We start from the raw sequence: 17626 nt of genomic DNA on the forward strand, positions 1-17626 counted from the left end.
GGGGGCTACTTATTACAGGGGAAGGGGCTGCTTATTACTGGGGGGGGGCTACTTATTACAGGGGAAGGGGCTGCCTATTACTGGGGGATGGGGGCTACTTACTACTGGGGGAGCTGCTTATTACTGGGGAGGCTGCCTATTACTGGGGGGGGGGGACTTCTTATTACTGGGGGGGACCTGCTTATTGCTGTGGGGGCTGTTTATTACTGGGGGTGTGGGGGCTACTTATTACAGGGGAAGGGGGCTGCTTATTAATGGGGGCGCTGCCTATTACTGGGGGTGGGGCCCTGCCTATTACGGGGGGGGGGTGGACCTGCTTATTACTGGGGGGTGGACCTGCTTATTACGGGGGGGTGGACATGGTTATTACTGGGGGGGGCTACTTATTACAGGGGAGGGGTTGTCTATTACTGAGGGGTGGGGGGGAGATAAATTATATGCTGCCCTATGTATGTGCTTGGGGGGGAGGGTGGATAGACTATATACTGCCCTATGTGTGTACTGCCAGGACATTCTAAATGTCATAATTAAATAAGAATGGACTAAACTCCAACCCTCTTCATAACCCCGCCCTATATAACCAAAGCCCCGCCCATGTCCCGCCCAACCCTGCCGGGCCTTGTAAAAATGGTCTTGCTGGAATCCGGTCCCTGGTGCCAAAAAGGTTGGGGACCACTGCTATAGATAATAGGGGGGTGATACAAGGGTAAGGGGCTGGAGATGTGCATGGTATGGCGGGGTAGAGAGTGTGGGATGCTATACACATGAACAGTGGTCAGATATTAAGCCATGTGGTGGCTGAATCGGTGTGACTGCTGTGGGCGGTTGATGGCGGCTAGCAGGGGTTGCAGTCAGTAGGACAGGGAGCATGTTATCAGGCGGAGTACAGAGGGGTTTGGTTTAGGGTATATGGTATGTCTCCCTGAAGAGGTGCGTTTTTAGAGCACGCCTGAAGTTTTGTGAATCAGGGATTGCACAGACAGTTTTGGGTAGCGCATTCCAGAGGACTGGTGCTGCTCTGGGGAAGTCTTGGAGGTGTCAATGAGAGGTTCGACTCAATGTGGCACTCACTCTTATTTCGTTAGCAGAGCATAGGGGCCGGGCTGGGTGGTGGATTGAGATAAGGGAGGCAATGTAGGGCGGCACAATGCTATGGAGAGCTTTATGGATGAAGGTAGTGAGTTTAAATTGAATTCTGTATTTGACGGGGAGCCAGTGCAGCCACTGGCACAGGGCAGATGTGTCTGAGTGGCGGCTGGACAGGAAGATGAGCCTGGCTGCCGCATTCAGGATGGATTGGAGGGGGCAGAGTCTGTAGCAGGGGAGGCCGATCAGCAGCGAGTTGCAATAATCAAAGCGAGAGTGGATAAGGGCAACAGTGAGCTTTTTAGGCGTGTCTGCGGTGAGAAAAGAGCAGACTCTTGCTATGTTCTTGAGGTGCAGTTGACATGTTCGGGCCACAGATTGGATGTGGGGGGTAAAGGAGAGATCAGAGTCGAGTATGACCCCAAGGCAGCGGGCGTGCTGTCTGGGAATTATGATGGTGCCACACACTGAGATGGAAATGTCAGGATGACATATTGCAGCTTAGTAATGCTCAAAAAGCGTTAAGTAGAGTGCCTGGCATTTTTAGAAATCATTATAAGGCCAGTTTCAGATAGCAGTAGTGCAACTGCATTTTAGCATCTGTATTATAACCTCATTATTCAGACCTCTACTGTGTTACTGAGCTGTGATCTAAACCTGGTTCAGTAGAACTGGTGAAGATCCAGATACTGCAGCCATAATATGGAACCTAAAATGCACCCGCATTATGGCCGTTTGAAACTGACCCAGTATGAAATGTGCTGTCCTAGCTAAGGACCATTGTTGATGACTCTATTCAACTATTTGTGGATGACTGGTTTTGATTTTATCTTTTTGCTTATATGATGCATTTTATTCATTTGCATCTTCTGTAGCTCTCTTTAGGTGTCAATGGCAAGGATAGAAGCCTGGAATTTCGTGCCAGCGGTCATGATGAAGAATATGTGGGTTGCACATTCACAGGACCTGGAGTGTATTCTTTGTTTGACAACCAGTGGCACAAGATTGTATTGAGTGTACAAGAGAGGGTGGTATCCATTCACATTGACTGTAGCTTCATATCTAGTAAGCCTATTAACCCCCGGAAACCCATAAATAACCAAGGCCACACATTTATTGGGCTGGACATGGTGAAAGGAGAACCAGTAAATGTAAGTTTTACGATAGAAGGAGTTTATCAGTTTCTTCTTCATTTTAGAATTTTATGGTATATTTGAATTTTCTTTACACTTTTTATGTTCATTTTTTTCATGTAGTTTGATATCCAGAAATTCCTTATATACTGTGATCCCCAAATGGCAATGCAAGAAGGATGTTGTGAGATCCTCCCCACAGGTGTAAGTATGAAGCGAACTACTATATATCCTATGTAGCATTATGGCACATTGTTACTATGAGAGAAGAAAGTATAGTGAATAATCATTAGTAACCATTCTACCATATACCTCTCTGACTAAACACATACATCACTAACTGAAGTAAATCATATAACCTTCTTTTCTTTTATAAAATATAATACAGTGCAACCCTGAGGCTTCAAAGACAAGACGCAATGTAGAGGGGGCTGAGAGCGCACAGAATACCAACTTGATTGAAATACCTACAAAATCCAAGCAACAGAGTTCCACACGATGCTTCTGTCTGGAGGAGTCACTGAGCAAAACGGTAAGGAAAAGAATGAGATTCTGTACACCTGAAAATGGGACCTATGAATATACAGAAGGTCATTACTGGTATAATGCATTCATATCATCTTTAATACAGTAAAATCCCCTAATCTGCCACAAATCGAACCATATTTTGTTCCAGGTTATCAGATATGGACAATTGTTGGATGGTTCTATAGGAATATATAACACTCTCTGGTAAATGTAAAGAACTTTCAAGAATACAATCAAATATAATATTAGCATAAAATGTATCACGATTAGATATGAGCGAGCGTACTCGCTAAGGCAAACTACTCGAGCGAGTAGTGCCTTATGCGAGTACCTTCCCGCTCGTCTCTAAAGATTCAGGTGCCAGCGGAGAGTAAGAGAAAGATTCTCCCCCCTCCCGCCGCTCTCCGCCCCCCGCGGGCACCTGAATCTTTAGAGACGAGCGGGCAGGTACTTGCATAAGGCACTACTCGCTCGAGTAGTTTGCCTTAGCGAGTACGCTCGCTCATCTCTAATCACTATAATTAATTGTTTTTCTATTGCTCAGTTTTTCTTACTGCTATTGTAAAATTCGACAGTTCTGGAAACAAGTAATGGATTATCAGACAGGCCATATTGAAGGAATATTATTCTTATTACGGTATTTATTCTGAATGTCAGAAGAAAAAAACATGAAGCCTACAATAAAAGTTATCATGTATAAAAAGAACTATTAGTACTGCACAAAAGCTGTGAGAGATCATCTAGAAGCCCTCCTGGCAAAGTGGATAGTGGATATTGCATCTGTCCATCTTTGGCAGCTTCTGTAGGAGATTTACAAGAGTTGTCCATAATTACATAACTCAAATATTTAGCACAAACTGGGCTCATAAAAGGGGTTCAGCAAATGGGAGCCCCTTTTCAGCTAGACTCAGAGCTGCTTGATGTATGGCTCTTGAACCTTTCTGGCATCCAATATAAAAAAGCCTACAGGCTTTTCTTGCACCACACTTTGACCCCTTTACATGACCTTTAGTGGATGATTTTGGTGTCATTAGATTTGTGACATCCTCACCATCACCGTAAAATCATAAAATTTGACTTTGATACATTGAGTGGTGTCAGGCAAAGTCAAAGTTCCTATTTTAAGTCTAGTGGTGCTGTTGTGCTTTAGCCAACAGCACCGCTAGGGAGACTCAGGACTCCTTTACATTGGTGATGGTGATATTAGGCCGTGAATCATGGACTGATATTGCTTTCGCAATCCATGTGGAAATCCCTGGATGCAAGGCGTTTGCACATGGGAACAGCCTAGCATCCCTGCGTGGCTGAAGGAATCCGCCAACGCAACTGTCACAGCCGCGGCAGAGGATCGCAATGTTCTCCCCTTGTTTTCAGTAGGGCCGGCACCCCAAAAAGAAAGAACATGCTGTGATTTTTTTTTTCCACACAGTGCCATGCAAGGAAACATCGCAAATGTGAATGAACCCATTTTATGTCTGCGTAGCTATCATCACATCAATCTAGTTTATTGAAAACACGCAATATGCATTTATTTCAGTAGGCATCTCACAATACTTTATTAAAGGGGTTGTCCCGCGCCGAAACGGTTTTTTTTTTTTTTCAACCCCCCCCCCCCCCCCGTTCGGCGCGAGACAACCCCGATGCAGGGACCTAAAGAAAGCTTACCGGAGCGCTTACCTGAATCCCCGCGCTCCGGTGACTTCTATACTTACCGGTGAAGATGGCCGCCGGGATCCTCTTCCTCCGTGGACCGCAGTTCTTCTGTGCGGTCCATTGCCGATTCCAGCCTCCTGATTGGCTTGTATCGGCACGTGACGGGGCGGAGCTACACGGAGCCTGCATCCTGCACGAGAGGCTCCATTGAAGAAAGCAGAAGACCCGGACTGCGCAAGCGCTGCTAATTTGGCCATCAGAGGCCGAAAATTAGTCCGAAACCATGGAGACGAGGACGCCAGCAACGGAGCAGGTAAGTATAAAACTTTTTATAACTTCTGTATGGCTCATAATTAATGCACAATGTATATTACAAAGTGCATTAATATGGCCATACAGAAGTGTATAGACCCACTTGCTGCCGCGGGACAACCCCTTTAATACTGCACAGAAAGTATGTTATGTTCTCCCAATAGCAGGGTTTCAAGATGGGGGGGGGGTGTCAAAACTCTATTACCCCTTTTGAACTGGCTTCGAATAAACGATAACAACCCATTACAATATGACAACTTGACATTCTTGAAACGGTACATTTGCTACCATTATTAGTGCATGCTTTATGCAGGGAACACAAGTTGCAGATATAGAGAAAATATTCAGCAGATTGACTTGCAGATGGATTTCTGATCAGATTAGTTTTTGGAGCTGTACATATGTATCCGCTAACATTATTTGTAGCTATATTTGTAACTACGTATGTTTCAGGTCTATGGATTAGGAACAAATTATACAACAGATTGCCTTGCAGATTGATTTGTGATCTGATTTTACTGGAGAAATAAATTTTTAAAAGTTTTGAACAGAAATAAAATTTCACTCCAAAAGGTCTTCTCAGTGATCTCTTCTCAGGGTTCTACCGCAAGAGTGCTGCATCATTATTTCCCTAGTTGTTTAATGCCCTTGTGAGAGCGGAAGGTATTGATTTATCCAAATGAGCTTCTTCATGCATTAGGGACCCAAATAGAAGCAAGGCATGGTTTTAGTGAGCACAGCATGCCTAATGCTTTGCATATTTCCCAAATGTGAGTATTTTATGTCTTACTTCTAACCGTTGAAAATCCCTTTTTCATCTCCTTAAATACTTTCCTATTCCCTTGATCTTAGATCCATCCTATAATTTGGTTTTATTTAAAATAAAAATAAAAAGTTGTCAAGACTCCCGCTCTCACACTTCTTACTCTTAAGGCTTCAAAGACGGCATCCATCAAGAAGAGCACTTGTGGTAACTTACATCTCTACAAGTATGGCCACTGTACATGCAGATCTTTTACTTTTCTCAATGGCATTATTCTCACTTCATCAATATCCCCATATTTATGGGTGTAGGATAACTTTTTGCAATTAACCCTTTCCAATCCACTGTCAGACCTCTGAAGACATTATGATTTAAGGCTGTACAGCTCCGATGTTGAAAGACGTCTGTTGGGGTTCTCTTACTGTACATTGCCAGCCTCTCTGCTGTCAGAGCCTATCCAATGTGTCACCTCATGCAGTACTGGCTTTAGCCAGCAGATGGCGCCATTGTATAACGGCAGAAAAAGAGTAAGCCCCCTAGGAAAACCAGGATACAAATTGGATTGGAAAGGGTTAAAGGATAATCCGCCCAGTAAAAAAGGGTCACTATGGAGAATGGATAAGTTACAGATGTAGCAAAGTGTAACAGTTTATATGCCCTTCCAATAGCTTTACAGTGTTTTTGCTGTGTTAAGATAATACAACAACAGCTTTTTAAGGGCTTATTCACACGTCCGCATATCGGCTGGGTTTTCACGCCTGGCCGATATACGATGTGCTTTTCTGCAGGGGGAGGAGGCGGGCCGGGAGCAGTGCACTGAGCTCCTGCCCCCTCTCCGCCCCTCGCCACTGTTTGCAATGGGAGCTGCAGGATGAGGGGGGAGCTAAGTCCCGCCCCGTCCTGTCCCCTCTATTGCAAGTAGTGGCAAGGGGCGGAGAGGGGGCAGGAGCTCAGTTCCTGCTCCCGGCTCTTTCAGCCTCCTCCCCCTGCAGAAAGGTACACCGTATATCGGCCAGGCGTGAAAATCCAGCCGATAAACGGACGTGTGAATAAGCCCTAAGGGTGTAACAGGGTTTTTTGGTCAAATACTATTGATATCCTTTCCTCAGTATGGGTCTTCAATTGTTGATCTCTAGGGATCCAATGCTTGGGATTCCTGGCCATCATCTGATCATCTGTCCCGCTGTCATCAGGGTCAGAGGTGGAAGCATTATAGGGGGCTTCACTTGCTTTGAAACCATTCCTGAATTTCATATGACTCGGGCTGCTTTCATACCTGTGTAGGGCTCAATTCAGGGTTTCCATCTCTCTGCTCCGTTTTCGGTGGAGAGCAACTGAAATAAAACAGAAATACGGATGTTTTCCCCCATTTTTTTTAATGGTGTTTTAAAACAACAGAAAGCAAAAGGAAAGGAATCCATTTGTTTCCGTTCCATCAGATTTCCGTTTCTTTGTGCAGAAAAATAATGCTGCAGACAGATCACTTTTTGCAGTTTTATTTCAAAAAATGAAGCAGAGAGACTGAAACCCTGAATGCATCCTAACATAGTTATGAAAGCAGCCTTACATGCAGAGGCGTAACTTGAGGCTCCCGGGCCCCAATGCAAAACCTGCAATGGGGCCCCCAACTATAATGCTTTACTCATAGTACTGGGCTCCCTATATGGAGAAGAGAGGCCTTATTGGCCCCCCAAGGCTCCTGGGCCCGGGTGCAACCTCATCCCCTGCATCCTCTATACTTATGCCCCTGCTTACATGCTCAATTTTGCATTGAAGCACTGCAAAACTTGGATTGTTATATTGAGAATATGCTATTTCAACCATCAATGAATCATTTCCCATTTACTGTTTCTAGTTTTTCTACTTTTACGTTATATTTTCACTGTTGCAGATTACACTGGTATTCATCGTATAATATTTAGAAAAACAGACAACTCAGGATTCGGTGTGCACATAAGTGCAGTCATATTAGAGGTACATCAACATGTGAACACAGCATATAGGCTTAAACAGACGGGCGCATGCGCAAATATGCTCGCCCCTATGGAGCGTGTTGATGCATGAACCAGTCAAAATCCTTTTTGGTTTTCATAGTTCAAATTTTGCGCTATTGTGCAGGTAAAAAAAAGCAGGAAATAGGTCCGGCCCTATCTTTACCTGCATGTAGAAAAACTATGTTCGAGAAAGATAGGGCAAGTCCTATCTTTTTTCGTGCGTAGTATTAACTTGTGAGAATCCAGCTAGTCCAAACTAAACCATTGAAATCAATGTTTTCGTTTCAACCCGTTTTGCAGCCATGATTTTCACACCTGCAAGACGGGACAAAATCACAGTCGTCTGTTTAAGCCCTTAAGCTTTTGTTTTTCTGACTGACGTACTTCTTCTCTGCGTATCTGGTCTCTCAGCTTCTTTTTTAAGGTTCTTTTTAGAAAGTACTTGAAATAACTTGCAGTCTGAAAACCTTTAAATGGAATCTTCTTGGCAATCTGACTTGGGAAATGGCTTCTGTTTCACACAAGAACAATAGACTGAGGTGTTTTTTGAGAAAACTATTTCAGTTTGCTCCTTTTTGATCCCAGGATTGTACTTTATAGATGCCAGTGCATTGTATACCATTCAGTCCTAGGAAATACAATCTGGTACAATAGAGAATTGGATTTCAGCTTTACTGCCACAATTACAAAGGTTTCCCTAATAACTCACTAGTATTTAACGTGATTAATCAAAAATGAGCTCAGCGACTTTTCCATAAGATTCCTGCAGACCACAGAGCCGTATGTAGAGAGTTTGTATGGCAGTGCATGGAGGCCATATGGCTGCTGTACACATTCTATATATACTGATATATTCTCCCCTAGCAGCAATGCTCCATATGTATAGTACAAAACTGAACAGAGAAAAAACTGTTTGCATCCCTATGAAATTGGAAGCATACGGAGATACAGTAGAGGCCTTTATAACAGCCATATAAAGAAGCCGTGTGAATGAGTAGTAGGGAAGTAGTATGGCAGGCAGTCAAAAAACGCATGATAAAACCATGTCTAGTTTTACTGCAAGTTACCATTTTTTCGGTACATGCTGTTTTGCCACATGGGTTTTGACACAATTCTGGTAAATTTCGATATATACCCTTAAAGCCATAGATTAATTGTTGCTGAAAATATGGTTAAGCGGCCTTGTGAAATTTTTTCGTTATTGTTTTCAAAATTTTGCAAGCTTGTTATATTAGTTATTATTGTGGGAACATTTATAGTAGTGGTATGTAGACACAAAACCATATATGAATGAAAAGGAAAATGTGTTATGAAGACCATTAAAACTGTCATCACTTCGTTATTTTACTGATTATTAAGTAGAAACACATGTTATTAGCATGTTCCAAGCCAGCAGAATACTTCAAGATTTTGAACATCCTGTTTATTTGAATGTGTCACTACAGTTACATATGGTAGTATTTATCATATGGAAGTTTAAACCATCTACAACAATCTTGAGCTGATACATCTACTAGGGAAAACTTACCTGCATACTAATATAAGTGACGTACAAAGTTTGGGTCATGCGACCTATTTAACAATTGTTGTAGATAGGAAAGACAGATGTAAGACTAATGATAGGTCATAAAAATGGCGTTAGCAGTTAGCATTGTTTGTTTGGCCAAATCAACCCTAGTTCTACCTTACAAATACTTCATACATAAGCTCTATGATGTCTTGTGTTGTGGACTGATACTTAAAGGGGCATTTCTGAGACCAAATGTTTTTTCCATGTTTTCACCCATCCATTGGTGAGGCTCCAACCGCTAGAACATGCAGTAATCCTGAGAACAGGGGTCCAGTTGGTCTCCAAGGAAAAGTAGCGAAGGTTGTGCCAGTGCATTGCTCCATTCATTGCAATGAATGGAGTGGTAGAGATTGACGAGCACAAAGCAGGAAGCTAAGCACTTTGCAATCTCTGGCGCTCTCATTGAAATTAATGGAATGCCTGCTCGACCTCTACTCTGTTCCCTTGGAGAACAGCCGCAGTCCTGTTCTCAGGATCAGTGGGGATCCCAGCAGTCGGCCCTCTAGGATCTATCAGTTTTCACCCATCTAGCACATGGGTAAAAGTTTAAAAAAACTTTGGTCTCGAGAATACCCCTTTAAACCAAATAAATGCTATAATTTACCATGTAAGCATGCTATGCTCAGGTTTTCTTGTGCTTCATCTATCCAACTCTATCATGAAAATACAATATGGGGATAACTGAGTCTTAGTATACTGAGCCATAATTTCTCATTTGCAATGGCTATGGAAATAATATCTATAAATTTTTTATACACATAAGGTTTCCACAGAATTCACATAACAGCGGTCAAAGTCCAAATTAGGCCAGGCTCAAATGAGCAGGTCAGATTCTGCTTGCAGATATCCGCAGTGGAAGACCTGCGAATGATTGCGGAAGAGAATTGCATATGGTCTTGTATATGTGCAGTTTCCTGCCAAGATGCACATTTAAAGACAGCGTATCAACCACGTGGAAGAACGAATGCAAGCTGGGAATGACATCAGAAAGTTGTCCAACCCCCTAGAAACACCCTTGTATCGCTCAAGCGACATTCTCTTGTGCTGTCGTGGCAAGAGATGTTCTGGGAGCCTTCAGAACAGGATACTGCTCTCCTGACTTGGCTGGTTTTATACTACTTTTTTTGAAGTAGTATAAACCACTTTAAAAAAAAACACTTCTTTTTGTGGAGGAAGAGCCCAGAAGAACAAGTGACGGTTGTTGTTTCTCCCCAGACTCCATCCTGCATGGTCTGCCAACAAATTCCTGCTTTCTTTATACCATTTGTATCTAGTCTCCTAGCCATGTGCGTACAAATCCGTGTCCATCAGTAATGTTATTCCGTATGCACTGCAGATTAAATGCACCCATAGAGATCAATGGCGCTCATATGTGTGGAATCTGCTGCTAAAAAGATCATGCCATGATTTTTCTTCCGCTAGTGGAATCCACAATTCCTACCTGCCAGTGTGAGCAAAAGTCCCTGCATTTCAATGCCCACAAATCATCATTGGTGATCGCGGAATCTGCAACTCAAATGCTTGTATGCCACCTTCTAATCCATCTTGGTATGGCAGTTACGGATTGCCATATTATTTAGAAATGTTATATATTTAGTAACACAGTAGGCTGTGAGTTGGTTGCAGGCATCGGTCCAGATACTGTAGCTTGCATGCAAGGCTCTGTGCATGAGTCTTACACCTTGTTCCCACGTGTAACTCTGGATGCATTCGAATTGCCACTCCTTATCTCCCAGGAGCCTGCCAAATTTCCCTTTGTCAATGTGCCAATCTGCTTTTGATCACTTACAGATACCCTTTCTCTGCCAGCTCTGCGTGAGGGAAATATCTGAATGCTGAAAGTGAAGAGCCGATTCTCCGCTTAGTGACATGTGAACGGCATACATTTTCTAAGCAGGTGTGGCATTGTGCGCACTGTGACTATGTAAGAATGTTGTGCACTTTCTGTATAAGACATTTAACTATTCACACCTTTGACAGATATATGAATCATGACATTAAACATTGTGTAGCCTGGACAATAGCAAAATAAAGCAACAAGTGCAAAAGTGCATCAAAACTATCATGTCCTATCAATTATGTGCAGTAACGTAGCTCATATTCCAACATCTCTTGCCCCATATAATGTAATAGGTGAAAATATCCTGCGGATTTGTTCTAAAAGTCACAGTGGTGAGCATACCTTTTAAGCCCATTATCCCAAGGCTCGTCATTTCTCTATATCCCTTCTTTGGCTTCTGATAAATTAATAACAAAATATCAGCGCTGTGTCTTGCTCACAAATCCTTTCACACCCCACATCCCACCTACATTAAGTATCACAACCCATGCACAGCTGAAAGGTTTCTGGGCATCAGGCCATCTAGGCCATGTTTGCCTTTCTCCAGCCTTCTACTTAATACTTAGTAAAGAGGAAAAATGGGATTCCTAGTAAGAAATAAGAGTATACTAATACCAATTCTTCTCACCTGTGATATAAATTTATAATACTGAATAAGAATGTGAAAAGTCAGCTTACTTGAACTAGGCTGTTACACATCATGAATTCCATCATTGCAGGATTTGGGAGGGTGCACATGTTCCTTAGTGGACATTCGAGTGGAAAAATATTCAATAGCAGTAAAAGTTTTCCAGCACTGCCGAAATTGATTTAAACTATCTTCCCTTATGAATTACATAGGTTAAAAAAAATTGCTAGTAATCAGTATGATCTTATTCTCCTATGTGTTTCGAGCATGTGCTGCTCTTCATCATATGATCAAAACTATTGAGTACATTTGATACATTTGTAATGTCTCGTATGGAAAAATAAACAGGCAATTAGTAGTAATAGTAGGCAAGTCTTATTCTCAGTGCAAACTGTACCACCATGGAAATAAAAGATCACTGCCTGTTTTTCTGTAGCTGAGATCTCCAGAATTGAACACTGTATTCCAAATGTGGTCTTAGCAGAGCTTTATACAGTGGAATCACAATCTCCTTCTTTCTGCTGGTAATTGGTGTAGCTATGTAGCCCAGAATCCTACCTTCTTTCCTTACAGCCTGGCCACACTGTTGACTCCTTAAAGCGCTTCTCCCACTTCTATCTATTCATGACTTATTTTATAGCAGTTCAGAGGGGGTCTACTACCCGGGGCTCCTTGGCAATCAGCTATTATCTTAGGCTGGTGTCTTTGTGAATGGAGCTGTTTTGCTGCAGGAAGCAATCAGCTCTGTACATTGTGCAGTGACCTGGATTGGTATTAAAGGCTGAGTCCTATTTACTTCAATAGGGCTCAGGCTGCAGTGCCATCCAAGGCCACTGCACAATGTATGGAGCTGCCTGCTTCCTGCAGCAAGACGGCTCCATACATCAAGACACCATCCCAGGAAAGTAGCTCATCCCTGGAGGGCCTTAGCGGCAGACCCCTGCCATTTCTCAATTGATGGCTTATCCTGAGAACAGGTAATAAATAGGAGAATCCATTTATAGTCCCTTCTGGGATGCTGTCTCAACCAACCCCTCATTAACTCAACTGTGGCCTTCCTGGGCTTTGAGTCTAGCCCTACCCAACATACTTTGGCTTGCTTCCAGACTGATATCTTTCACAGCCCCATAGACCTCCCAGAAATAGCTCTTTCCCAGGCTAATAGTGCTCTCAGCCATGCTACCTCAGTGACAACTAGCACCTAATTCTGCAAGCTGCTTACTTCCATGGCTATACTATCCCAGCATAATACTCTAAGGAGTCAATGATTTCCCAGATCAGTTTATCAACTCTCTACACATGACTCCGCAGTGTGCAGGAATCTTATGGAAAACTCTCTGAGCTAATTTTTGATTAATCATGTTGAATATTAATGAGTTATTAGAGAAACCTTTGTAATTGTGGCAGCAAAGCTGAAATCCAATTTTCTATTGTACCAAATTGTATGTTCTTGGACAGAATGGTATACAGAATGATTTACAATGCAATGACATCTATAAAATACAATCCTGGGTTCATCTCCACCCTCGCTCTGCAAAGATCATCGGGAAGCTTTTCAGTGCTTATATAAAGGCACCTGTAAAAATGCCTCCCCCTCCCTTCTCTTTCCCTGCTCCCATAGGAATCTGTAGGACCCGCCAGCATCTATTGGCCAAAACATAGTTCCAGAACTATGTTTTGGCTCAGCGTATATGCTCCTGCTGCGTATATGTTGTATTTTTCTCGCTGCCGCATGTATTTATGTGCCGTATATTCACCCATGTGAACGGCTGCATTGGAAACCAATGCTTCACATGGGTACCGTATATGCCCCCGGGTGTGAAAACGCGGTGTATATGCGCTCTTGGGAATACAGCCCAAATGAGCATTCACACTGTGTTTCTGGACTAAGTGTAGTATGTATGCCAGGGAAGCTTCTGACGTACATGCTAAACCAGCGCAGGTCCTCAAGGCACCCCAACAGATCATGTTTTCAGGATATCCTATAGTAAGAACACCTGTGGCAATGTCTGAGGCACCGACAATAATTACATCACCTGTGCAATACTGAGGAAATCCTGAAAACATGACCTGTTGGTGGTTCCTGAGGACTGGGGTTGGGAAACCCTGGGCTAAACATATCGATAGTCTTCTCTTGCTAGATGGAGGCCAAAAGAGTATCATTTTGGCCTCCATTTGTAAGGTATACTTTGGTAGTAGGCTACACTATTCCATTCCTCAGAGTCCTGCAAAAAACATCTGTTTAACAGAGGCCAATGGAGACCGCTGTAGGGCGTCTATCACAGGCCTCTGTTAAACGGACACTTCGTGGAGCTCCAGTGACATCACTGACTATGTATATGGGCAGTTATCTCTGGAGCTTATTGGAGAGCTTCTGCAGCCACCAGACACTAATATGACAGCTTTACTGGGCCTCAGGGAAGACTGTGCAGAGTGAGAACAGACATTTGGAAGCCGAGGGGGAGATAGAGCTTTGCTAAGCTTCAAGGGTTAGCATATTTAGTGGAGTTGCAGCAACAAAAAGGTTAATGAAGATGCCGGACACACAGGAAAATGCAGGGGAAGGGGTCAGAGGAGGAGCCCTGACTCACAGTACTGACTTGCACAGCTGGTCATGTGATTCCTAGTGCTGTCAGTACATGGACTGCCAGGGAAAGAAAGAGTGCAAGTTGCTCTGCTGTAATAGATAGTACTGTATATTAGAAAATTGTATAATTTCCTGTTTAATAAATAAATTAAGAAAATAAAAAATGGAATATCCCTTTAACAATGTCAACCACATATGCCCACATAAGAGTGTCAGCCACACAGGATAATTAAAACTGCGTCTACCACAGAAGCCCCTCATAACAGTGAATACCTCAGTCATTTCCCATAACAGTGTCAGCTATAGATGACATTAAGGACAGTGACTGATATGTCCTCAAAACAATAAAATGTCTGGCATAATGGTGGAGGACATGAGGAAAACCCAATAGACCCTATTATAGTTAATTGGGTTTCTTTGGCGCCATGTGTGCACATCATGTGCCAAATACAGAAAACCTTGCACAACGGTGGCACAGAGTGTTAAGGCAGCAGAAACGCTCACGACCTGAAGGTTGTGGGTTCAATCCCCATGTGGTTCAGTTAGCTGGCTTAAGGTTGACTCAGCTTTCCATCCTGAGTAAAATGAGTACCCAGCTTGCTGGGGGGTAATGGAAAATTGGGAAAGGCAATGGCAAACCACTCTGCAAAAGCAGTCTGCCAAGAAAACGTTACGATGTGACGTCACCCTAGGAGTCAGTCATAACTCGGTGCTTGCACCAGGGAACTTTACCTTTACCTAGATATTCCTTCATCTAAAGGTTAAATTTAATCTGAAGAATCTCAATCACAGCCCGCCGGTGCCCGGACCAAGGACAGTATGAACCTGGGACACATCGTGTAAATGTTAGTCTGAAACACTGCGGCGTTTCAGAATAAACACATATTGAAGTTTGCCAGTTTGACTGCAAGGGATTTAATGTGTCTTATTAGAACACTTCTGTTGCTAAAGGGAACAATCCTGATAATGACACAATATCAGTGAAGTACTATTTAACTTGTCCTCTAATGTACTCATGTAGTTTCTCCAAAGATAAACCTACAAATTAAGTTCTAATTGCTAGTTAAGAGTGTAATAAGCGAAATACTCTCATTCTCACTGATTACTTTGCTTTATTCACGTTTTTAATGCTTTGTTGTTACAGTCCACTGAAAACTAATAAACCAAATTTGTCATTTAGTATTTCTGTTGTGCCCAGTGGTATGCAATCTGTACAAGGACCCTGCAAGCCTACTGCTTTAAAAAATAATAGTGCTCCTAACTGTCTATTAGATCACCCATAAGGGCCTATGGTTCCTACTAGTGATGAGCGAGCATACTCGCTACGGGCAATTGCTCGAGCGAGCATTGCCCTTAGCGAGTACCTTCCCGCTCGAGACAAAAGATTCGGCTGCCGGCGGCGGGCATGGAGCTGCGGGGGAGAGCGGGGAGGAACGGAGGGGAGATCTCTCTCTCCCTCTCTCCCCCCCGCTCCCGACTGCTGACTGCCACTACTCACCGCTCTCCCGCGCCGGCACCCGAACCTTTTGTCTCGAGCGGGCAGGTACTCGCTAAGGGCAATGCTCGCTCGAGCCAATGCCCTTAGCGAGTATGCTCGCTCATCTCTAGTTCCTACCATCCATGTCTCAAAAGTCCAGTAAGGTTTTTCCTGGAAAGCCTTCAACATGTTGGTCTTATGTGTAGCTGCCCACTGTCATGAAATTAGCCCATATATTGTATGCGGCCCCTCTTTTGTTGGTCTCTGAAAATGTGAATTTCACCTAAAAGTTTTTTCCTGATTCTTTTGCTTTTGTTCCATTTTTATTTTGCATACAGTAAACAAAAGCCTTGTGTTGGGAACATATTGTGCGCGATTCTATGCAGCACGCAGACACAAGGAATATAAAAAATGAGCATGGAAGCAAAATGAAAATGGAAGGGAGGGTGAAAGAGCGATGATATAAAAGCGAGGGATTTATGTGGCTTCCAAAAAGTTTTATGCAAACCTCAGAAACCATTAGTGGTGAGAGGGCTGGATGGGAATCCACCAGTCAGTGATCCAACTCTGTGCTGACAAAGCAGGAATCATTTATCTTGAGTGCTTGAGAATACGGTTTAATAAACTAGCCAGGGAAAGGAAACAAATGAGCTGGATAGAATGATTGAATAATTCCTGGCAACCTTGTACCACCAGAAATAAAACACAATAAAATGATGCTGGCTCTGGGAGCTATCAGTAAAGTTACTTATTGTAATAGAATACGATGTCTTCAATACTTTCCCTTTGCAGACCAACCGTTGAATTGGGACATTCTAGTCTTGTTCTTGGCATTTAATATATTTATGGGACTCGAATATTTGCCTTGGTTTGAGCCTATTTGTGTCTGGACTAGAGCAATAGGATTGAAAAATATACACATTTGTCTTTCCTATCCTGACGCCAGTGAGAGTGGAAACTGGAGAGCTCTGCAGAGTAATAGGTGCATGACTGTGCTCTTCCTCCCCCTGCTAGAACCAGACGGCATGAGTTGTATTTTAATGCAATGACAAGCATTACCCAGCCGTTTTACACATCACTTTAAGTCAGTTTGCGAAGTTAATGCTCCATGGAACACAAAGGATTTCTGGATAATCATATCTTCGCTTTGGTCAATAAGTTAATGTATTTAGAATTAGGTTTTGAATGACAAATTTGTTACTTAGTTGCAAGTTCTATAACATTTTCATAGAAAGTCTAAACATTTCATATATTTTTTCACAAGGCAGTTGCTATACTTTTACCACGGATCTATATCTTTAAAAAAATCTCACCAGTAACGCCTTCAGAAATTGCAATGAAATTGATAAAGCTGTCCTAGAAATGTAATTTCCTGAGTTTAATATGCACAGCAATTGTGCCAAGGAAGAGCCTGATTTAAGGTAGCTCAAGGAGGAAACTACTTGCTTAAAGAGATAGAATATAATGCATTGTGTACTCTATTATATATTGGGAAAAGATGATGTAGAATAGATAAATCAGAGTTGGTAGACTATGATGTATAGGATTGTATACCATACTATATACTAAGTAAACATATTGTAGAATTTATAGTATTCCAAGGTCATTATAATTACCCTGTTTTCCTGAAAATTAGACCTACCCTGAAATAAGCCCTGTCCTGATTTCTTTGAATTTTCAAAGTGGCTTTAAATATAAGCCCTATCTCAAAAATAAGCCCTAGCTACATTACATTAAAAAAAGCAATACATTACCCAACAGGCTCGGTTCACACCCTTCCGCTGCTCTCCGGAGCTCCAGCAGGCTTCCTGCAGTGCTTGGCCGCCTACAGAAGATCTCTTCCTGGTTACGGGATTCATAAATCCCACCTCCAGGAAGCTATGGCTTTGATTGGCTCTTGAGCACTGCTCAGCCAATCAATGCAGCGCTCGAAGAAACAATGCAATTGCTGTGATTGGTTCATCCAGCAGTGCATTAATTGGCTGAGCAGCGCTTAAGAACCAATCATAGTCATCATGTTGTGGAGGCGGGATTTATGAATTGGCCAATCAATAC

General features: G+C 42.8%; 1 protein-coding gene across 1 annotated transcript in view; it reads left to right on the plus strand.

Annotated features, from left to right (window-relative positions):
* Nucleotides 1–17626, plus strand: part of COL16A1 (collagen type XVI alpha 1 chain) — a 152964-nt gene that overhangs the window by 30635 nt on the left and 104703 nt on the right. Inside the window, exons 6-8 of the mRNA XM_066586861.1 lie at nt 1962–2237; nt 2343–2423; nt 2608–2751. Coding sequence (XP_066442958.1) covers nt 1962–2237; nt 2343–2423; nt 2608–2751 — 501 coding nt within the window. The remainder of the gene's footprint in view (nt 1–1961; nt 2238–2342; nt 2424–2607; nt 2752–17626) is intronic.

The sequence above is a fragment of the Eleutherodactylus coqui genome, chromosome 1 (assembly GCF_035609145.1).
Source record: "Eleutherodactylus coqui strain aEleCoq1 chromosome 1, aEleCoq1.hap1, whole genome shotgun sequence".
In the NCBI taxonomy this organism is placed as follows: domain Eukaryota; kingdom Metazoa; phylum Chordata; class Amphibia; order Anura; family Eleutherodactylidae; genus Eleutherodactylus; species Eleutherodactylus coqui.